The sequence below is a fragment of the Hippocampus guttulatus genome, chromosome 20 (assembly GCF_054856545.1).
Source record: "Hippocampus guttulatus isolate MCC_2025c chromosome 20, RoL_Hgut_1.0, whole genome shotgun sequence".
NCBI classification, from domain to species: Eukaryota; Metazoa; Chordata; class Actinopteri; order Syngnathiformes; family Syngnathidae; genus Hippocampus; species Hippocampus guttulatus.
Genome location: NC_141280.1, coordinates 10,629,182 through 10,652,831, shown reverse-complemented (window position 1 = coordinate 10,652,831; position 23,650 = coordinate 10,629,182). Strand labels below are relative to the sequence as shown.

At 42.8% G+C, this 23,650-nt stretch overlaps 1 protein-coding gene across 1 annotated transcript in view; it reads left to right on the top strand.

The window, feature by feature from the left end:
* The window catches only part of bach2b (BACH transcriptional regulator 2b), a 55,882-nt gene that overhangs the window by 14,171 nt on the left and 18,061 nt on the right, over positions 1 to 23,650 (top strand). Inside the window, exon 2 of the mRNA XM_086100659.1 lies at positions 16,637 to 16,891. Within this exon, the coding sequence (XP_085956785.1) occupies positions 16,649 to 16,891 (243 nt within the window). The 5' untranslated portion in view covers positions 16,637 to 16,648. The remainder of the gene's footprint in view (positions 1 to 16,636; positions 16,892 to 23,650) is intronic.

Sequence of the window (23,650 nt, the reverse complement as noted above, 5' to 3'; positions counted from 1 at the left end):
AGTTCTCAGCATGCCGCTTGATGATGTTGAACTTGAGCCTGTTGTGTTGGTGTACTGGTGCGGTGGTAAACCATAAGTTTGTCATGCCACAAGTATTTTTCAAGCTTCACCACAAGTGGCCTTGGGCTAATTCTCCCGGGTTCGGGTCTCCCAGTGCAGTGAGCTCACGCCATCTTGATCTTCCCCTGTCACTGAAACTTCTCCCGGAAAATTCTTTGCACTTTTTTTTCTGTATCAGTCCAGGTGTCTCCTGGTGTTTGCTCAATTCCATGAATGACCAAGTTATTTTTTCTTGACTGGCCTTCTAAATAGGCCTCTTTCTCTGTTATTATGATCAGGCTGTCACATATTTCGTAAATTTCAGTTTTTAAAGCGGGCAGTTTGTTTGATCTGACCTTTTTTTAAATGTAATTGTATTTTTTTTTTTATGTCGTCAACCTCTTTCTGAGTCATTGGAGTAGCAAAGTGCAGAGATTATGCTGGTTTTGATTTCTTGGACTTTCCTGGTAATGTTATCAAGTTATGAGTTAGTTGAGTCCATTATCAATCCTTTAAAATTGTGATGCTGCTGTTGTATTAACGCTGTAAACAGCCCTTTTTGATGTTGGAGTAGTTCGCTTACTTGCTTGCATGTAATGTATTTATCCTCCGGCTTTACGTCCTGCTTCTATTTAAGATATCCTTTATTTGTCCCACACTGGGGAAATTTACAGCCTCCAGCAGCAAGAATGTGGGTAGAAAGAAGAAAGAAGAAAAACAAACAGACACCGTTCAATTAAGTGCAATATAAATACAAAAGGGATAAATCACAGTGCTATTTACAATTGTTTTTCACATCATGTAATTATTATTACAGTCTCTGGCTGAAGGAGCTACCTAGTGCTGTCAGGGCGGGCTGGAGAGGGTGGGAGGGACTGTCCATCATAGCTTTTAGCTTAGTTAGCATCCTTCTGTTGCCCACCTCCTCCAGAGTGTCAAGGGAGCAGCTCAGGACAGAACTGGCCTTCCTGAGGTGTGCATGTTGTCATGACTTGTTGCTAGCCAGTTGCATGCTAGTTGCTAACGCGGCCAGTGGATTTGGTGCTGCTTTGGGTCATAATGGAGAATGCCATTAAGGACCAGTGAATGAGTACCGCCACCTCCGCAAACACTTTGAAACCCTTAGCTTGTTTTTGATAGAAGACACTGGGAGGTGAAGGTCGGACAGTATGTTGACCTTCATTTCTTCTACTGCAACTAGCATACTAGCGTGAATGATGATCTCACCCCCCTCTTCAACTGTTGGAAGACTGGCCTGGAAATGTTGACACATTTGAGTTGAGAGCAGCCCCAGAAACGACTGGAATCCCCCAGAGAAGATTTTGGGCGGGAGAGTGAGTTGTAGCCTTGGAATGCACTCGAAAGAGTCAGTCCCTTATTGACTAAACTCGCTGAACCTTCAACAGCTCCTCCCTTCCACTACAGCCAGTCTGTCCCCAGAATTCCCTCCCACCTTCCTCCGGGTTTTGTTATGTCACCTCAAGCAGTGGTTCTCAAACTGTTGTGACCCTCTGGGAGTGTGTGTGATGCAACGACAGGGAAGGTGCATCACACACACTCCCAGAGGGTCACAACAGTTTGAGAACCACTGCTGCTTTCTATGTTGCATGACCCCCAACTCATTTTGGGGTGACAAAAAAAACCCCCAACTCACTCATTAGGCTATGCGTTATTGTGTTTTTGACAGTACAATATAGCCACGGGATTATCCATTCTGTCATGAGCATATAATGAACCCCAAATGAGAGTGCAGCAGAGTCAATGTAAGATGTTAACTCAAATTCAGACTTTTGGTGCACAGCTAACCAAAACTCATCAAATCTGGAGATGTGCGCCGGGGGGGAAAAAAAGCCAGTAGAGCACCTTTGGACCACATATTTATAGCACCTTCACATGAGGCAGGAAAGCTGTACCTCGTACAACAATGGAGCATTGAGTGTGTTTTTTAGCACAGTGCCCTCTTAAATAATAGCATGTTATGAACATGTGCTCCAACCTGATTGGCAGCTACATTAGTGCTCATTTTCTTTCTATTTAACCCTTTCATGCACCCTGTAACCCGATTACATGATAAACTGTCCACTGTAGTAACCGCTGTCCCTGAAAGGGTTCAACTTCTCATGTCCATCCATCCCTCTCTTTTCCAATCCGCTTATCCTCACAAGGGTCATGGGGCATTCTGGAGCCTATCCCAGCTGTCTTCGGACACCCTGAACCGGTTGACAGCCAATCGCAGGGCACACATAGACAAACAACCATCCACGCCCTGGGACAATTTAGAGCAGGGGTGTCAAACTCATTTTAGTCGTGGGCCAATTTGGAGTTACGTCTTCCCTCGGAGGGCCGAACCACAAAATTATTACGTGTACACAACAAATAATAGATTAGTAGTTTTGAAAACAGTCAAGTCAACTATAATAGTTTGTTCAAATATTGTTTAAGTGAGTGTACACGGTAACAAAATGATTGCAAAATCTCAATGTTATTTATTACACATGACAATTTGTCATTTCGATGCAGGTTTTAGCAAGTTCACACACATGATTTATTTTCGCGGGCCGCATAAAATGACCTGGCGGGCCAAATCTGGCCCTCGGGCCTTGCGTTTGGAATTAGTGATTTAGAGTGTTCCATTAACCTGCCATGCACATTTTTGGAATATGGGAGGAAACCGGAGTACCTGGAGAAAACCCACACAGGCATGGGAAGAACATGCAAACTCCACACAGGAAGGCCGGAGCTGGAATCGAACCCTCCACCTCTGTAATGTGAGGCCAACGCACTAACCAGTCGACCACCGGGCCCGACTCATGTATTTTATTTTATTATTTTTTTATATGAAAATGGTTTACTAAAAAAAGTTTCAAATGTGTAAAATTGTAGTTTTACAGACTATTTTTTTACATAGTAGCAGCAGATTCAGAACAAAACAACCAAAAACTCAAAATATGAGATGGTGCTTGTCTTGTATGAGAATTACTTTATTGCGGAAGGCCCAGTTCTTCCTTATACCATACTTCCTGGCAGGAAATAGTCAGTTAGAAGCACACATTTGTTGCAGGTTATTTTGATTTAAAACTCCTTGTAAAGTGAAACATGCATCATTGATGTCTCCTATATCACAGACAAATGTTGATCACAACCGTGCCAAATGCTCATTGCCAACAGCCTCTCAAAATATCCACATTCTCTCCTTTTATTTCTTTGCGGCCACCCGATTCTTCCATGAAAATTGTGCCATGATTTTGCTGTCCAAAAGAAAATAATACAGTACAAAATATGGTATGAGGATGATCCCCGAAAGCTGATACAGGCTCACAATTTTTTCCTTTGCGGCACATTTGCCGATGTGAGGATTTTCATGGCTTTGCGTGCACTTTTCAACCACATCGCTTGGTGTGTGGTGGGCCTTTGGAACTTGAAATGGTGCTCAAGTTTTTATATATTTGGTGGGGGGGGGGGGGGAGGGGCAACCTGTGCCGTTCCTGACAAGTCTTTGAGTATGTTAACGTCATTGAAATTCCGACGTACACCCTGGATGCAAACACTCCCCACGTTGCAGAGCGTTGTTTTGAAACGTAGCTAGCGATGCTAACAGTAGCTGCAAATTACATGTCACGTTCGACTGTGAAGCCTAAAATGGACAATGAACACTGTTGAAGAAAATCCTGTCCGGACTGACCATACACTTTATTTTACCATCAAGTTCAAATGCCAAACCACTGTGTTTGATTTGCCACTGTTTGAGTACTACAAGATTACAACGTCTGGAGACACCGCATCGAGAATCACCCAACTTTCCGGACAAACTTCCCAGCGGCATCTTAAAAGAGAAAAGGGAAAAGGACAGTGCTTGATTGCATCTTTTGACTGGAGCTGCACCGCGATGCACAGCTCAATAGAAAGCTACAGCTTCTTCCCTTTATGTTTTGCGGCTTTTGGCAAAGGAGAAAAGCCCATTTACTGTATTTGAAACTGTGAAAGATTGTATGCAGGCCATAGTGGATGATGTAATAACTGACAACAAAATGAAAACAATGAGTGTGAGACCTGCTATTAAAAATGAAGCCTTGTCGTTACGGTTCGGAAGGGTACGGAAGCAAATTGGACTCCCAAAACGTGAACTCAGATAGAATTGAACAAAAATAATTTATTAATACAAAAATGCAAGACTGACAAAGTACAACAAATGGCGCTAGTTCCGATAACCAGGAAAAAACCCAAACTAACCAACAACACTTGCAAAGGGCATGGATATGATGAACAGAAATAGCTTGTCGTGAAAGGACAACACAAAGCATACAAAACCGAGACGACGCATCACAACAAAAATACTTACAACGAAGAACGCAAAAACGAGGCGAGAAAATATGGGTCAGCAGTTACTACAGTGCACAGCTTATGCTATCAGGTTACAGGGTGCATGAAAGGGTTATTATTATTATTATTATTATTATTATTATTATCGGGCAGCCCGGTGGTCGAGTGGTTAGCGCGTCGACCTCACAGTGCAGAAGTGCAGGGCTCGATTCCGGCTCCGGCCTTCCTGTGCGGAGTTTGCATGTTCTTCTCGTGCCTGTGTGGGTTTTCTCCGGGTACGCCAGTTTCCTCCCACATTCCAAAAACATGTGTGGCAGATTAATGGTCTTGTCTGGTTGAGAGGGAAGAAATTTCATCTGTGCTGTATGTTAAACATACAGCGCATTCGACATTAAAGTTGGACTTGACTAAATTGTGAGCGCGGATGGTTTTTGGTCTGTGTGTGCCCTGCGAGTGGCTGGCAACCGGTTCAGGGTGTCCCCAGCTTACTGTCTGAAGACAGCTGGGATATGCTTCTGCACCCTCTGCGACCCTTGTGTGGATAAAGCCGATTGGAAAATGGATGGATGGATGGATATATTATTATTATTATTATTGTTAATATCCCCAGCAAGACGTGTCACTGGCGTAACTGCACTTGTCACCATGGAAATAAACAAGTCACAACTGGACGGTAGTCACATATTTAACAGAGACCAAGTCCTCTGCAGGGGTGTGGGTATATTAGTAAGGTACCAGTGACATTAACATCACTCGAAAGAAGCCGCGTAAAGGGCAAAGGTCAAATGAACCAGGTGGGCATCTTTGAGCAAGGTCCCTGTGGCAGAGTACATGACACCGGTGCGCATCTCAGTCTGAAAGCCATTTTCTGTCTTTTATGACTCATTTTTTTTTCTCCCACATGTGCCTGATAAATTTTTCTATTGTGCGTGTTTCTTTTTTTAATAAGGCAAATCTAATATAAAAATGCAAATGCACATTTGCCTGTGTACTAATGGGGTGAGAACAATGCGCAACTTAGAGGAAACATTGCAGACCGCACGGCCTCTGTTGCTTTTCCCTCAGGTGCATGGCACGATGGGGGAAAGTCTCACAAATGGCAAGTCCCGACCACTAAAATATCGATTGCCTTTGCAGTGACAATTTTACAGTTTGAGCCCTGCGAGTCCCAGGGACTCGCTGATCAGAAAAGTATGAGTCCCATAATGCATTTAGAGAGTCCCAAATTTCGAATTCTGAAATGGTCTACTTATTCAATTGCATATGATAACAACAATATACGTTGATAATAGGTTTATTTCTGATAAACAAATGCTGCAAAAATTTAAATAATTCAGGCATACAAGATTTGCTGAGAAATAGGTTCTTATTCCATCTCATGGTTCAGTCTTTGAGTTTATATCTCTGCAATAGACTTTCGCAACACTTGTTCGCAACACTTGTTTTGATGTTACACACTTTGGCAATCGTCTGCTTTCCACAAGGTAAAGCAGACGGCAATTCCGCCCCACTTTACCTCACTGAGCTCATCCGCCCCTACACACCTACCCGGCGCCTCGGTTCTGCGGACCAGACATTATTAGAAGTACTAAGAACTAAACGGAGGCTTAGAGGGGATCGAGCCTTTTCCGTTGCTGGTCTCTCTCTCTGGAATGACCTCCCACTGAACATTCGGCAAGCCCCCTCGCTGCCCATCTTTAAAACCCGCCTCAAAACTCACTTGTATTCTTTGGCATTTGACTCAGCATGACTCAGATTTGGTCTTAGTTTTACTGTTTGGTGCCTTCTACCATCTTTGTTACTGATTTATTGCTTTACTGTTGTATATGTTAGTTGCTCCATGTACAGCACATTATATGCAGCGATGGCTGTTTGAAAGTGCTCTATAAATACAGTTGAGTTGAGGACACCTATCATTCAGGTGAAATAGGACCCAGTGTGTGAAAAGAGCCACTCTCCACGACTCCGGTGCAAAAATCGAAGTGTTTCATTGGTGGCTGCTCTGAGAACGTGGGCCTGTGTTTCATATGTCGGCGCCGTACGGGGGTAGCTCCTCAATTTGTTACATATAAGATTGAGGACCCAGTCGTTTTCTTTAATTTGGCGGACCTCTTGCTTAGAGAAGAGGAACGAGCAGGAATGCTCAGACATTCGTGAACAAAGGAAAACACCACTTGGGGGATGTTTTTCACGAAGCAGATTAACATGGCTCCTATCTCTCTCTCTCTCTCTCTCTCTCTCTCTATATATATACATAAAATATGATTTTTTTTACAACCCCCCCACTGCAGGTAAATAAGGAGACAAATCCTACACAAAATGTTAAAAATTTAAAAGAAAATAAAAGTTGTAATTTTTTTTATTCATGCATTGAGAAATGTAAGATGAAAAATGACAAATAATGAGCACATATTTTACACATATGCATGTATTTTGTCAATGTAAAAAAAAACATTTTTTTTTTCATGGTGCTATGTGGCCCCTGAGGAACACTGATGAGAAATTGTGACCCTTCCAGCATTTAAGTTGCCCATCCCTGCCCAAGTGTTTTTGTGAGTCTGTAGACTTCTTCTACTGATTGCATCAATGGAGTGCAGCAATGCCACATGCTGGTAGCAGCTCTGTTCTTTCTTGATTCAGTGCAGCCATTCTTCTCTCAAATTTTTTTATGCGGCTGAGCATTCTCACAAACTTCCCTGAGCATTCCTTGGACCACGCTGAACAACATCAGACATGCACACGGCAACCAAACCAGTATGACACCTGTCCAAAACCTGCAATCATAACAAGTTACGTCATGTACCATATTGTGAAAAAATTAAAATCACCTTTATGTCAAAATAGAAAATATAACTGAATGGAGATTTGTGACACAAATTCAATTGGCTCAAGTTTGTTAATTTTATTTTAGCACAAAGGTTACTTTAAGCATAATTAATTAAGCCAATCCGTATAACTGTTCCATCATTGTCCATTCATAAATAATGGAAACCATGTCATTTGATAAAACCCCAAAATTCCGAGTCACCCGACCATTGAAACGCACGAAAGAGCCTCATTCAAGAGTTTGGTAAACTATGTCCATGTTTGGACTTCCTGAATGGAGCGGTTCGCGTGTCGCCTACAGCCTCTCGTCTGTGGTGAGTGTGAGTGAATGTGAGGTCATGTATGCAATGTCAGGCGCGCCCTGGGCCGCGCTACTGAAACTGTCATGGAAGTGGGAAGAAACAGGTGTCCTGTTTGTAAATTAAAGTGGGGTGGAAATGAAGGAAGGAACATAGAAATATAGTGTGTGCGTGTGCTGAGAGGGTGATAAAAGCGCACAATTGCGCACACACACAGCTTTGAGGGAACATTGAGTGCAGCAGTCGAATTTTTAACCTCTCACTCTAAATTAGTCTGATTGAAGATCATTGCGCCCTCGTTGACAGCAGTGCACTTCAAGAGCTTTGTTACTTCGTGTGGACCCAATTTGGACTGTTTTCAGCATTTTTGGCCACGACATTCATCAAAGGAGAAGAATCTGTTCTTGGTGGTTTCGACTTCTCGGCAGCACGCGGGTACCAGCACTGGTTTTGATTGGGAGGAATGTCGGTACTATTTTACTTGTCGCCGCTGGACAGTCCCAAGGCGCTTGTTTTATTGCGCCTGTAATGGGCAGCATATTTCACAGCCCCGTTTTGTTTAGCAGAGATGTTGGCTCTGTCGGACAGTCTGCGCCGGTGCGGCTCGATGGATGGCTTGTGGAGCTGAGGACGAAGAGAGCGTGGTTGGAACTGAGAGTCGCCGCTTGGAATTGAAGTGGATTTACATGGGAGAGAACTGAACCAATCTCTTTTTTTCGTCAATGGACGCTACAGCTTCTTGTTCACTTTCAAACTTAGCTTGTAGCAGACGTGCATAATTTCAGCATGACGTCTCTGATCCGCTGGTGAAAGGCCACTTTGATTCTCTACTCTTTCATCTAGAACTGCTTCAAATAATAAAGCGTATGCAGGAAATATGGTTAAGATTGCATGACTGTCTGTGTTTTATGTTACGTGTTGTCTTTTTCTGTTGTATGTTAAATGTTTTTCAAAGTGCTTTGTTACCGCTGCAGCTGTTGTGAAAGCGCTATATAATTTTGTTGTTGTTTTTTTTTTTTTAAGCACCCGCTGGAGTTGAGGGCATTTCCCGTCAGCGGTGCACCTGTGTCTTGTTTAGGGCCTCCGATTGCTACTTCCCGCGTCGGATTATTGACCTTATTCGCTGTTGCTCAAGTGTTATTTTCGAGACGTCTTGTTCATGTTCCTAGTTGAACTTTTGATCCAATAGATTATGTTGTACGTATTTTGGTTTTCATGTCATGCTTGGCTGATTTGAGTTTCGCATCTTTCAGCGATTTCTTTGTCGGTCCTTCGTTTTTCTGAAAATCGATATTTTTATATCGTAGTTTGTCTTAGTCTGCGTTTGTAGGATCCGTACACTATCTGGTTCATTACCAAACCTTTTCAAAAGTAAGACCCGAGTCATGGTTGAATGAGAGAACTCATTCAGCAAAACAAGAATGCCGCAAAGCTGAACGCAGGTGGAAAAAAACAATCCTCAGAGACTTTTGGCTTTGCTACCAAAGAAAAGTGAAAGAGTCCAAAAGGGAGCACTTGTCAAGTCTTATTTGGGCAAATCATCATAATCCACGAACTTTGCTCAAAACAATTCTGGACTTCCAGTAAACCCTGCCACTCTATTTACACAGACTCATCCCCTAAAATGTGGAATAGATTTTTATTGCTTTTCATTGACCAGATTGCTACAGCTAGGGCTCTCATTTCGATCGCCGCATTTGACCCCTCCGTGCACGTTCCTTGTTCCGCAGTGTTGGATTCCTTGGGGTGGTTTCCTTGTCATTTTCCGAGAATGTGGTTTGCCACATTAAGCCATCTGGTTCCCCATATGACTGTATTTCTCCTGACTTCTTTAAGGAGGTTCTCCCAAATAGTAGTAAATTGGTTTTGGCCATTATCTGCAACAGTATGTCTTCTGGTGTAGTCCCCCAACATTTTCAACATGCTGTCGTGCAACCCCTGCTTAAGAAACTGGGCCTTGATCAACCCTGCCGTTTTATTTCTAAAATTCTGGAATAAGTGGTGCACACGCAGTTAAAATCTTTCTTAGATAAACATAATGTCATGGAGGTTTTCCAGTCAGGTTTCAAGATGGTGCATCGCACAGTCAGCCCAGTTACAAGTTTTTAATGATATCCTCCGGGCAAATGACACCTGGAGACTACATGTTTGTGGTTTTGTTGGATCTAACTGCTGCATTCGATACGGTGGATCACAACTTTCTACCGACATGTTTGCAGCACCATGTCGGCATTAATGATCGCGCTCCAGAGTGGTTTAGATGCTATTTGACTGACAGGACTTTTTGTGTTTTAACCTAGGTTGCTCTGAGTCCCTCTCTGCCTCTCTGTCGTACGGTGTTCCAGAGGGTTCCATTTTGGGGCCCCTGCTGTTTTCACTGTATTTGCTGCTCTTAGGTTCCATCCTAAGAAAATATGGTATTCCCTCCCACTGCGATGCAAATGACAGTTAGATTTATGTCCCGCCGAGGAAAAAAGATGTGTTCTCCATAAGACCACTTTTGTCCTGTCTCGAGGATATCAAAGCATCGTCACAGAATTTCTGAAATTTCAACAAACAGAAAACAAGGCTAAACTAACAAATACAAAATGAAAATTAGCTTAATCAAAGGGTCGCTATGTAGCTGAGGACCCCCTGCCAATGTTTATGGTTGACACCAACTTTTGATCCAGCTGATGAGTAGATAAAGCAGTCCAGCAGTTTGAGTGGAGGAGACCTCGAAAAAACAAACGGCTGCTGGTCCTCGTCTCCTAACTGGAGCTCGTAAGAGAGAGCAAATAACCCCAAGTCTGGCTTCCCTTCACTGGCTCCCAGTACATTTTAGAGTTCATTTTACGATACTTGTATGTGTTTTAAAATCAGACGCAACTGGAGGTGGTGAGGACTAAGCGGAGGCTCTGAAGGGATCAAGCCTTTTCTGTTGCTGGCCCTTCCCTCTGGAAGGACCTTAGATGAAATGTTAGGCGAGCCCCCTCACTGTCCATTTTTAAAACTCATTTGAAGACACATCTGTATTGATCCAACATGAGACAGCAGAGACTCTAATAGGTGCTGGCGTCTCCTGTATGTGTTCATATCAATAATTTGGGTTTTAATTTACTGTTTTCACTTTCTTTTGTTGTTGTATTATTATGATTTTACCCATCCATCCATGATCTGAATTAATTATCCTCAGCAGAGTCGCGGGTGTGCTTGTTCCCGCTGCAGCTGTTGTGAAATGCACTATGAAAATAAAGTTGTATTGTATTGTATTGCCCCAAGAACCCCCCCACCCCACCAAATCCAATTATCCGGCCTCAAACATCATACTTTACCGTTGATTATCCCTTGAATAAGGAAAGCCTACAGTGCTAAAGTAATGACGGATCAGATGTAAAACCACCATGCTCTTTAAGATGAACCATTTTATTTAGATTTTTCATCTGGCCTATCTGTGACATAATAAATCCGTTTAGATAAAGCAGCTAAAAAATAAAAATAATTTGAAAAAAGCTTCATCTGGAATGGTTTGCTGTGCCGAACACACACACACACACACACACATACAAAATCAATGGAAATGTTTCCGCTGTCTGTCAGCCAGGATTTCAGTGAGTAATTCGTGGTGAGCATAGCTAAAGCACACTTTAGCATAGCTAAAGCACACTTTAGCCAGGAAACTGTGGCATGATAAACAATAGTCATCTAGCCTTGTGAGGAGTTTAAGAGTGGCCTTCTCAAAGCCAGCATCTAGTTTGTCTGAGTTGTACAGCACCTCATGATTTGAAATGGTGAGAATACTCAAGTAGAGATGTGCTGTAAACTATCATAGCTAGCATGAACTGGATAGCATGCGAAAAGCCAACATTCACCCACGGCCTACCATCTAACATGTTATTTCAGTCAATGTGCGTCTCGTCCGCAAATAGTAGCAGCTCGACTCTGTGATTTTTCCCTGAAATGTTCCCCCGGGCTGATTTACGCTTGCATTCATCGTACGCTAAACAAAAATAAACCGGCAACATTAGCTCCCAATTTTGATGAGCTTAAACACAAAGATCTAGGACTTTGTCTATGTACACAAAAGACTATTTCTCTCAAATCGTGTTGGCATGCTGTATGCAAAAACATCCACCATAGTTGTTGCCCATGAATGGAACGTTCATTTCTCTTTGGTAAGCCTTCTCCAAAGCCGAGAATTTCTCCATCTAGCCTCACAACCCCGGACCACACCAGCCCGGCACCTGTCAAATTAGCATCTTGAGAGCTTGAAGATTCGCAAAGAAAAAGTGGTCACTATCACAAATTTTGTTATCAATTTTTGAGAAAAATACACTTTTTGTGTTTATTAGATTACATGACATTCTATTACATTGCATTATTTTACATTCGAAAAGCCTTATTTGTCTCACGGTGGGGAAATCTGCATCACATCCGCAAAATATTTCAAGTTTGGGAAGCACTGGTCTGCTGGTACATATTCCCACATATGCACTCACACAGATTGTCTACATTTGGCGGTTTACGTGGGCGATGCCTGTGGGCAATGCCTCTGCGTCAAGTATTTACACGACAGTTTCCATCTGCCTTTTTTTTCTGACTGTGGTTGTCATGTTTTTCTCGATTTCACACCGTCTTCTCCACTTTTATTTTGCAGTCCTTTGTCATGTCCAAGGATTGCCTCAATAACCCCAAGTAATTACTGTTCTCTTGGTTTTCAAAGGACAACCCCCCCCCCCCCCCAAGTGAGATCACTTTTTTGCGCTTGAGTATTGAGGTCTAGAAATACCAAACATGTTTGTCCTTTCTGGGGACCGATATGATTTTAGGCTCAAGCTGTGTCATGTGAAAGCAAAACCAGACCATGTTGACTCATATCAACATGCTGAAGGGAGGGGGTGGCGGGAATCCAAAATCAAAATGTCCACTCGTGCTTTTTATTTATTTATTTATATGCAGGATTATTCAAGATCATTTTATATTCAAAATATTAAACGTATCCTTTAACCCACAGGTGTCAAACTCAAGGCCCGGGGGCCAGATCCGGCCCGCTAGGTCATTTTATGTGGCCCGCGAAATTAAATCGTGTCTGTCAATTTGCTAAAATATGTACCGAAATTTGAAATTGTCATGTATAAAAAAAAGACATTGAGGTTTTGCAACAATTTTGTTACCCAGTTTACACTCACTTGAACAATATTTGAACAAACTATTATAATTGACTTGACTGATTTCAAAACTAATAATCTATTAATTTGCTGTGTACAAGCAATAGTTTTGTGGCTTCATTGTCATAACGGCCCTCAAATGGAAGACGTAACTCCAAATGAAATGAGTTTGACACCCCTGCTTTAACCCTTTCATGCACCGATAACGATAACCTGATAACATGATGAGCTCTCCACTGTAGTAACCGCTGTCCCTGAAAGGGTTAATATAATCATAATAGCTTTATTGACTTGATTTTATTCCGATAACCAACCCTCAACAACCAAGCCATGAAGTAATGCTTAAGAGACATTTGAAACAGTGAGTCCAGTCTATAGATAACACCGTGTTTCTATCACATGTGCGGCGTGTTACCATATAAGACAGCAATATGACTCACCCCTACTCACTGACCTACTATGTGGGAAGTCATGATTCATGCAAGCTGCATTTAAGCAGGCAGGGGCCTAAAATAATCTTGAATGTCGTCATATGAACACATGCACACACACAAACACGCGCACACACACACACATACACACACACACACACACACACACACACACACACACACACTGCTTGTTCAGTCATACTCCCCCACCCTCAGACACTGATAGGTTCGGCTGGTGTTGGTAACAAGTAGTGGGAGGCATTGAAAGTTGTCACAGCAAACAGGGGACGATTAAGATGACTGGATCTGTGCTGACACCTTTTTGAGGTAATGCACGTGTGTGCTTGCAGCTAGCTTTTTCCTGACTTGAATTGACTTGAAGGAATTTGTGGCAATGTCTCGGAGTCATACATTTTGTTTTGATTTGAAGATGGTTCTATGCTATCAGAAACGTTTGCACTGATTATATTTCAGTTACTGGTATGTCAAGCATGGTGACAACAATTGTTTTATTAAACCTGTCCAGTTTTCAGAGTTATTTTTTTTTAAATACCTACCTGTATATAGGCCATATTAATCGTATTGATAGTACATCAAAGGCATTTTTTAAATGATTATTTTTGGTGGGAGCGAGATACTCAAACCTTATCAATAATTAATTAGAACCAATAATGGACAACGCAAAACATAGGGGAACGTGTGTTTGGTAGTTTTCTTTATTTGAACAATGCTTCTTGGCTAAATGTTTAACTGTTGGAAAGCCTGATTATTTCCCTTTTGAATGGTGCCACTTTTGTTAGGAAAATGCATTTATGGGACAGCATGCAGGTTGCATGCACTGCAACTTTAATATGTTATGTTTATGTTCAATGATGAGTCCAGAATCTACCTACAACTGATGGATCATGGACGTAGTGACCGCTATGCTAATCACCTCACCTTTGAGTAATATCTGTTGGTGTAGGGCAGCACACATTTTGATTAATCATCTAGCCTGACTTGATAGTCCTTCATTGGGGGAGTAACATTTGGGATAACAGTTAACATTTGAGAATGCAAATCTAGAAATGGAACAAAATACACAAACATGCTAATGTTAGCGAAGCCTGTTGCGACCTCAAATCGAGATGCTGCAGTTTTATTACCAGTGGATAGAGCACAGATCTTCGGGCGGCTGGATGACTCAGTGACTTCGGACGCATGGGGCTGGGGATCAAATCCCGGTCAGGGCCGACAGTAGCATCCAGTTGGGTCCCACGGCAAGACCACTGTGAGTGGTTTCCCTTCCACTGTCGTGGGCGGGTTGCATCAGGAAGGGCATCTGGCGTAAAAACTGTACCATACATATCATCCAAGTAACTTGTTTGGAAACCCAAACAAAAACATAGGGCATGGATCTGCAATTAAAATTTGAAGAAGTCCAGTTGCAAGCAATTTCTCATGGGCAAAACCAAGCTTTTGATGAGCGTAGCTAAACCCATCAAGCAATAACAAAATAGTACATTTCCATTTACTTTTCGAAACATTTATTTGTGGTTTTGCAAATATGATGTTTTGTTTTCCATGACAAAAATGAACCTTTTCAAGGGACAGCGGTTACTAGAGTGGACAGCTTATCATGTTTCATGTTCCAGGGTGCATGAAAGGGTTAAAACTAATAGTCGCTGTACACTTGCGTAACTTGTGTGCGGGCAGCATGGGATCGGTTCTGGTCACATGATTATGACAAGCGCTACCATAAAACAGAATTTAGCTGTATTTGAAGATACTTGGTATAGAGTATCCTGTACTCCATCGTCACCGCTTGTGCTCGGCGATATAGGGAAAAAAATCTTATATTTTGATATGGCCCATTTTATATCATGCTAATGATATATGATGATATATTTGGAACTATTCAAAAAAAAATACAATACACTGTGAATGCTCAGGGCAGTCCATTGGTCTAGTGGTTAGCGTGTCGACCTCACAGTGCAGAGGTGCTGGGTTCAATCCCAACTCCCGCTTGCATGTTTTCCCCAGGCCTGCGTGGGTTTTCACCGGGTACTCAAGTTTCCTCCCACATTCCAAAAACATGCATGGCAGGCGGATTGAACATTCAAAAAATGTCCCTAGATGTGAGTGTGAGCGCAGATGGTTGTTCGTCTTTGTGTGCCCTGCGATTGGCTGGCACACAGGGTGTCCCCCGCCTACTGCCCGGAGACGGTTGGCATAGGCTCCAGCACCCCCTGCGACCCTTGTGAGGATAAAGCAGATGGGAAAATGGATGGATGGATGTGACTGCTCACCTGAGAAATGCATCCAGTAGTGCTGGTATATGAAATTATCAAATGTAAACAGAAGCAAAAAAAGACTACATATTTGTGGCCAAATATAAGTATCAGTCTAAAAAAGAGGCAAAAAAAATTATGTGTCTGATTGAAATTAATTCTAAAAATCAAATCAAATAAAACGATGAGCTCTACTGCAATTTAAATTTGAGGTTTATTGTGCAGGTCCTCAAAAGTCAAAATCAAGGCTCCGGACTGTATTTTGAAATCAAATCACATTTGTAATATTAATATTGTAAGCATTCACTACACTATGTCCATCCATTTCTGAAACGCTTATCGTCTCTATTAGCATTGTTTTGCCTTATTTATTTTCTCCAGACACCTATTAACTTGCCGGCAATTCTACAAATCAAACTTGGATAGACTCTGCTTTAACGCATTTCCGGCGAGACCTCTCTGAAGTGTACTAAGTCACCCAAGCACTTTAAATTGCGGTCTTTCACAATGTTATTTGGTTATCTCAGAAATGAGCATGACTTCTCCCGGCTTTCCCTCCGTAATTATGACTCGTAATCCCTTTGTGAGAACGATACGTTGTAAGAAGTGTACCTTATTCGCCACCAAGGATTCAAGATGATGGTGGCTTTAAAACTCATTCCATACCAGCCAATTCTAGACCAAGTCTGAAAAGACGTTTAAAAACGTCTTTGGGAGTGAATGAGTTAATTACTGAATTTAGAGCTGCAGCATGTTTAGCAGGGCAGTCATAGCCTGAGATTCTCTGTTTTGCTGTTTGTGTTTGGATGTGTTTCAAAATAAAAAAAAACTGCTTTGATTTTTGTACGGGAGATAATAAATGTATCTGTATTTGCTTTTAACCCTTTCATGCACCCTGTAACCTGCTAACATGAGAAGCTGTCCACTGTAGTAACGGCTGTCCCCGAAAGAGTTAAAATTCCTTATTTTGAGAACTGATTGACTTGAATGACCGTATGCGGATGGATATTATTTTATTTTCCACAAAATAATTTGTTTTGCATATCCTTTTGAAAGTGCTTGTTTGAGGAAAAGGGTTGTCATTTGTCTCTCTGTACTGAGTGACATCACGCAGAGGGTCTGATCCTGACCTGCTAAACAGAATCAAGAAAAGTAGGCAGACGGAGTGACTGATTCTGATGAACCTCTGCCGTGGATAATTCTCTCTCAACTTTTTTCATCCATTGTTGTATTATTCAGTACAATATCGAGATCTTGACAGTCAGTGGGCTTGGTTCTCAGCGTCATCTCCCTTCTGTTTTCAGATTGTGAGCGGAATGTCCGTGGATGAGAAGCCTGAAGCCCCCATGTATGTGTATGAGTCAACAGTTCATTGTACCAATATCCTCCTCTGCCTTAATGACCAGCGGAAGCAGGATATCCTGTGCGATGTGACTGTCCGAGTGGAGGGCAAGGAATTTCGCGGGCATCGGGCCGTCCTGGCGGCCTGCAGCGAGTATTTCCTCCAGGTGTTGGTGGGCCAGGCAGAGAATGGCTTCACGGTCAGCCTTCCTGAAGAGGTATGTCCAATAAAACACATTATTTCGGCTTTAATGATGCCAACTGCGCTTAAATGTAACTAAGAATATTATTGAACTTCAAATGCTGTGATTTCAAATTACACCACTTACAGATCTGCAATGCATGGTCCATTATGGATAAGGCACTCGATATGGTCCGATGGTCGACTGGTTAGCGCGTCGGCCTTGCAGTGCGGAGGTGCAGGGTTTGATTCTGGCTCCGGCATGTTCTCCTGCGTGGGTTTTCTCCGGGGTACTTTGGTTTCCTCCCACATTCCAAAAACATGCTTGGCAAGTTAATGGAGCGCTCTAAATGTGTGACTTTGAGCGCAGGGTAATAAGTAATCCCAAATCTGCTCGCCAACACCTCAGTGGAAGAGTTTCTATCGCAAGAGGCCTGGTACCAGAACCCAAGCTGTGTGTGGAGGCAAATCCAACCAGATGTAGTTGGAGCTTCTCAAATTCGCGCACCATCAAGGGCTCCTTCCCTTTCAGAGAGGTGACATTCCACGTTTTTCGAGCCAGCTTCTGTAGCCTGGGATCAGAGCACCAAGATCCCGCCTTCTGCCACCACCCGGCTCTCTTTGCACCAGACCCCCTTGGCCCCTCCCACATGTAGTGAGCCCATGGGAAGGGCGACCCACGTTATTTTGGGCTATGCCCGGCGGGGCCCCTTGGTTGCACTAGGTGCTTGCCATGGAGCCCCACCACCTGGCTTGGCTCCAGAGGTCCCCCGGTGACCCACATCCATTAATTGTAATCACCATGGGGATTTTACGACGTGCATTGTTTGTGTTTGTGTTCTGGGTGTTAGATAGAGTGTTGGAAGTTCTTTTCTGATTCCTTTGTTCATTTGAGTTGCTTTTGTTGTATCATTTCCTTTGTCCATTCCTCAACAATCTAACACATTTGGTTTGTTTAATCTATGTGCTAAAGTTGCCTCAATATTAATTTGAAGAGATGAATGTTCTTTCCATGTATCTACTTCATAAAGTGACATGCAGTGACATGATATTTGCTTGGTCAGAAGCAGACTTGTAAAAAAATTATAGAGGTGAGTTCATGTCCTCCCAAAGTCTGGTTTGTACTAAACTGCACTGTGAGCGGATTACGAGACACTGTCTGATTTAATCCACTGCGTGGGTTGCCGAGGGGTGGGGGGGTGTATCAGGTGGGATTTTATCGACAACAGTGGTATGGAATAGTAACCTGTTTTACCTGTCTAGTGGCAGAGTAGAATAAGAATAAGAAAACCTTTATTTGTCTCACAATGGAGAAATTCCCAATTTACAGCAGCAAAGTTATGAAAGGAAGAAAGAAGAACAAAAAGTATAGGAGCTGCTGTAAAGGCAGCCACTTTCGCGGCACCATCTTGAAGTCATAATAACATAACATATACATAACTATTTAAAACGATCGATTCTGTACTCAAACCCCCTCTGCCTACTTGCTCGGATTCTTCACCCGAGATGTGCAACAGATTCCTACAGTTTTTCATTGATAAGGTCTCTACAGCTAGGACTCCGGTCTCAAATACCGCATCTGACCCCTCTGTCCGTGTTCCATGTTCAGCTGCGCTAAATTCTTTTGAAACTGTGTCCTTGACGCCTTTGGAGGATGTAGTTCGCCAGACGAAGCCATCTGGCTCCCCCTGCGACTCTCTTCCCCCGCATTTCTTTCAGGAGGTTCTCCCGAGTGTTGGTGCATCGGTCTTGGATATCATCAACAGCAGCCTTTCTTCTGGTATAGTTCCCCCACAGTTTAAACATGCTGTGGTCCAGCCCTTGATCAAGAAACCTGGTCTTGATCCAGATGTGCTGTCAAGTTTCAGGCCCATTTCCAAACTGCCTTTCATTTCAAAAAATCTGGAAAAAGTGGTGCACATGCAGTTGAAATTTTTCTTGGATGAACATAACATCTTGGAGGCCTTCCAGTCAGGTTTCAAGACGATGCATAGCACAGAGTCAGCCCTGTTACGCGTTTCTAATGACATCCTCCTGGCAAATGACACTGGAGACCACGTGTGTCTAGTTTTATTGGACTTAACTGCAGCATTTGATACAGTGGATCACAGTATTCTGCTGACTCGTTTGCAGCACTTGGTGGGCATTGGCGGTAGTGCTCTTGAGTGGTTTAGGTCCTATTTAGCTGACAGAACCTTTTGTGTCAGCCTTGGCTGCTCTGAGTCACGCACTGCTCCCCTGTCATGTGGTGTTCCACAGGGCTCAATTCTGGGGCCTCTGCTGTTCCCCATTGGGTTCCATCTTAAGGAAACATGGTATTCCCTTCCACTGCTATGCAGATGACTGCCAGATCTATGTCCCACTGAGCAAAAAAGACACCTTCTCATTAAGGCCACTCCTATCCTGCCTGGAAGAAATCAAAACCTGGATGGCACAAAATTTCTTGAAATTCAATGAAAAGAAGACAGAGGTGATACTGTTTGGTCCCAGTGGCCCTTGTACATCCCATTCTGTAGACTTGGGCCCTCTGTCTCCTTATCTTAAGTCAACAGTCTCAAACTTGGGCCTTAAACTGGACAGTGATTTCAAACTTGATCGGCAAATTGGTGCCGTTGTTAAATCCAGCTTCTTTCGCCTTAGACAGCTGGCCAAAATAAAACCTCTCCTCTCTCATGAACACTTTGAGACAGTAATTCATGCCTTTGTCACATCCCGGCTCGATTACTGCAATGCCCTTTACTTTGGAGTCAGCCAGTCCTCCATTAAGCGCCTTCAGCTGGTCCAGAATGCCGCTGCTCGCCTCTTGACTGGTACTCGTAAGAGGGAGCACATAACTCCTACTCTGGCATCCCTTCACTGGCTCCCCATACATTTTTTGAGTTCTTTTCATGATCCTTTTATTTGTTTTCAACTCTTTAAATTACCTCGCGCCACCTTACCTCTCTGAGCTCATCCGCCCCTACACACCTGCCCAGCGCCTCAGGTCTGCGGACCAGACATTATTGGAAGTACCAAGAACTAAACTGAGGCTCAGAGGGGATCGAGCCTTTTCTGTTGCTGGTCCCTCTCTCTGGAATGACCTCCCACTGAACATTCGGCAAGCCTCCTCGCTGCCCATCTTCAAAACCCTCCTCAAAACTCACTTGTATTCTTTGGCATTCGACTCAGCATGACTTAGATTTGTTCTTGGTTTTACTGTTTGGTGCTTTCTACCGTCTATATTACCGATTAGTTTTACTGTTTATTGTATATGTTAAATTGCCCCATGTACAGCACTTTGTATGCAGCGATGGCTGTATGAAAGTGCTCTATAAATACAGTTGACTTGACTTGACTTGACATAATAACAGTAGACATGTGATTATATCTTCAAAGGGATTATAGTAGTCTTAAAAGTTGAGCACTTTTTGTAGTTTAACCAAAATGTGTCTGAAAAACGTATCCTCAAATTTTGGGGATTTCTGGCCACTATCATTGTAAGCATCGGTTCAATACATCTCTCTAAATCATCATTTCATCCACCTTGAAAGGATTAACTGTGCATGTGTTTGTATTCTTTTTCTTTGGCTTTTTGCCCCCCCCCCCCACAAAAAAAAAATACACCAGAATATAGTTGGTCAATATTGCCCCAACATTATCTGATGATATGTTTTTGAGGAAATATAGAAATAGAGTGTGTGTGTCTGTGTGTGTGTGTGTGTGTGTGTGCGTGTGTGTAGAGAGAGAGGGAGAGAGATGAAGGGGGGGGGATACACTCAAACAATATTCATACATTGCATATATTGCAATATTACATTGCATATATTGCATAATAGCGCAAAAAAAGTACACTGTACACAAATGTACGTCGAGTGTAATGCAAAAATGAAGTTTTGGCCAATAATGATTCAGACAATACAACACAATAACCACTGGCGGCCTTTTGTCAAATGGATATGGGTCAATATACTGTTTAAAAAAAGTAGCCAAACAGTAAGGAAAATCAACTTTCAATCACTTACAAATACTCTGGCTCACTTTAAACTTCCCTCATTCGGCTACTATTGCGGTTTTAACAGTGGTGTTGTTGCATATGTCGAAGGACACACATAAAGATGTAAACCTGCAGACGGCAGCTGATGAGACTAACTGAAAATAGAGCCATTGGTATGCTGAGATCTTTTCCTTATTTAGCCTTCCTATTAATAAGCGTGTTTGAATAAACTGCGGCAGGTTGGCCAATCCGTTTCCTTCAAGCTATGATATGTTTCCACACGTACGCAAGCTATTAGCATCATTCGACGATCGTTTCCCAGTTTACGTTCATGGGTTCTGATTAAATATAATCAGAAAGACAGGTACAAGTCGCGCCCTCCTTTGACCTTGCTTAGCAGGCTTGTTTAGCGGTTTCTGGTTGAGCTGTTGTATCACATCACAACAACGCGAAGGCACATTGATCAGCTGGGCATCAGCCGAGCAGAGAAATTAATGTTATGGAGTTTATTGACCTAAAATAAGAATTTACAAACTTAATTTTGTGTATCAAGCATGTTTCATTTTTTAGTAAACTTAATTTAAATTGTTTTGTTGATAAATAATCATGAAATACCAGTCATATATCTTAAGCGTTTATCGCACTCAGTGGGGAAGGTTTACAAGTGTGCGCGCACATAGCACATGTTTATTTGTCAGGGTACATTAAAGGTCGCAAAGGGTTGCAAAAGTTTGCAAAGATGTTCCCAAACAAATAGTACTTATTGCAAACAGTTCTTTTTCTAAAAAAATGTTGCCATCAAATTTTGAACATGTTCAAAATTTCTTTGCAGTTGTTGCAAAGAACTGTTTGCAACATTTTGCAACTCTTGGCAACCTTTTAGGAACCCCGACAAGTAAACATTCACTACGTGCCCACGAACTGGTGATAACTCGGGCTTGAAAGGCCATATCTCGTTCACCTACAATTCTAATGGTCCTCAACAGTTTTTTCTTGTCGCAGAGAAATTTGGAACATTCACAACGTTCGAAATTTGATGGGGGGCAATAAAAACTGCAAACATTAAAGCTGTTTGGGAATGTCTGGGGAACATCTTTTGAACTGCTTTCTTCCGCCATGTGTGCACACACTTGCAAACCTTCGCCGCTCAGTGACATACGGGCTCAAGGGGTGCCTCCATTAAACAAACAAAAAAAATGTGATTTTGATTCAGTGGATTTAAATCTGTCGAGCCACTATAAATTGTATCCTGCATGTGTAGAACTGAGTGTACGTGTGGTTGTACCACTCATATTGTGCATGCTCATACGTAAAGTGAAAAGAAAGCCTCTACCCTCCCCCAAGGTGTCATACTGAAACTCCCACACACTCACTTACGCTCTCTCTCTCGCTCTGTCTCTCTCTCTCTCTCTCTCTCTCTCTCTCTCTCTCTCTTTCTCTCTCTCACCATCCCCCACTCATGGCTATCAAGTCAGCAGCATCCTCCTAACAATAGCTGATATGCTTTGCTATTGTTGAACTATGAGCTCACTGTAAGCTAGCTCAGAGCAGAAATATGGGCATGGGTGAAAAGGAGCGCGGCACATGCTCAGACTTACTTCACATTTATAAATGCCAAAAATGTCATGGATTTCTGTCCAGATCAGTAACAGTTGGCTATCTGCTGAATTTGAGCAAAGCAATAATCACAGTCAACTGCGAACCTCATGCTGATCTTTAAAACAGTGGGTCGTAGTAAGTGGCTCTTAGACACCCTTTCTCTCACGTGTTTCAATGAAGCACCAAAGCAGGCCAAGAATTCTGCCAGCTCAGGAGTATACCTAATTAACTGGCATTAGGTTTAAATGGTAAGGCTTCTCTCGATCATTCCCCACCACATGGCCACAACAGAGATTAGCTGGAGTCTTACAAACCATTAAGCTTTAGGCTCCAGACACTTGACCAGAGGACACTTGGTACCGCGACACAAAGCATTATCTGGTCTAATATACTATAGCCTAAAGCTAAACAATACATCTGTAAACAAAGCTGCAACAAAGTTTGTTCAATGAGGAGCACACAAGACATCCTTGGTATACCCTTAATATTGGTAACTTTTATTAAAGACATTAGACCAGGGGTGTCCAAACTTTTTCCTCCATCCATCCATCCATCCATCCATTTTCTGAACCACTTTATCCTCACAAGGGTAGCGGGGCGTGCTGGAACCTATCCCAGCTGTCTTCGGGCAGTATGCGGGGGACACTCTGTATTGGTTGCCAGCCAATCGCAGGGCACACAGAGACGAACAACCATCCGCGCTGACACTCACACTTAGGAACAATTTAGAGTGTTCCATGAACCTGCCACGCATGTTTTTGGAATGTGGGAGCAACCCGGAGTACCCAGAGGAACCCACGCAAGCACGGGAAGAACATGTAAATTCCGGAAGGCCGGAATCAAACCCTGTGCCTCTGCACTGTGAAGTCGACATGCTAACCAGTCGACCACAAGGGCGCCCAAAAAGGAAATCTGATATCCCAAATATTTGAGACTTTTCAATTTAGATTTACCCACAGCTCGTGACCATAGGTGAGGGTAGGAACGTAGATTGACCGGTAAATCGAGAGCTTCACCTTTTGGCTCAGCTCGTTTTTAGCCATGACAGACCGATACAAAGTCCACATGACAGCAGACGCTGCACTGATCCGCCTGTCGATCTCCTGCTCCATCTGGCCCTCCCTCATGAACAATACCCCAACATACTTAAACACCTCCACTTGGGTTAAGATATCATCCCCAACCCGGAGAGGCCAATCCACCCTTTTCGAACTGAGGACCATT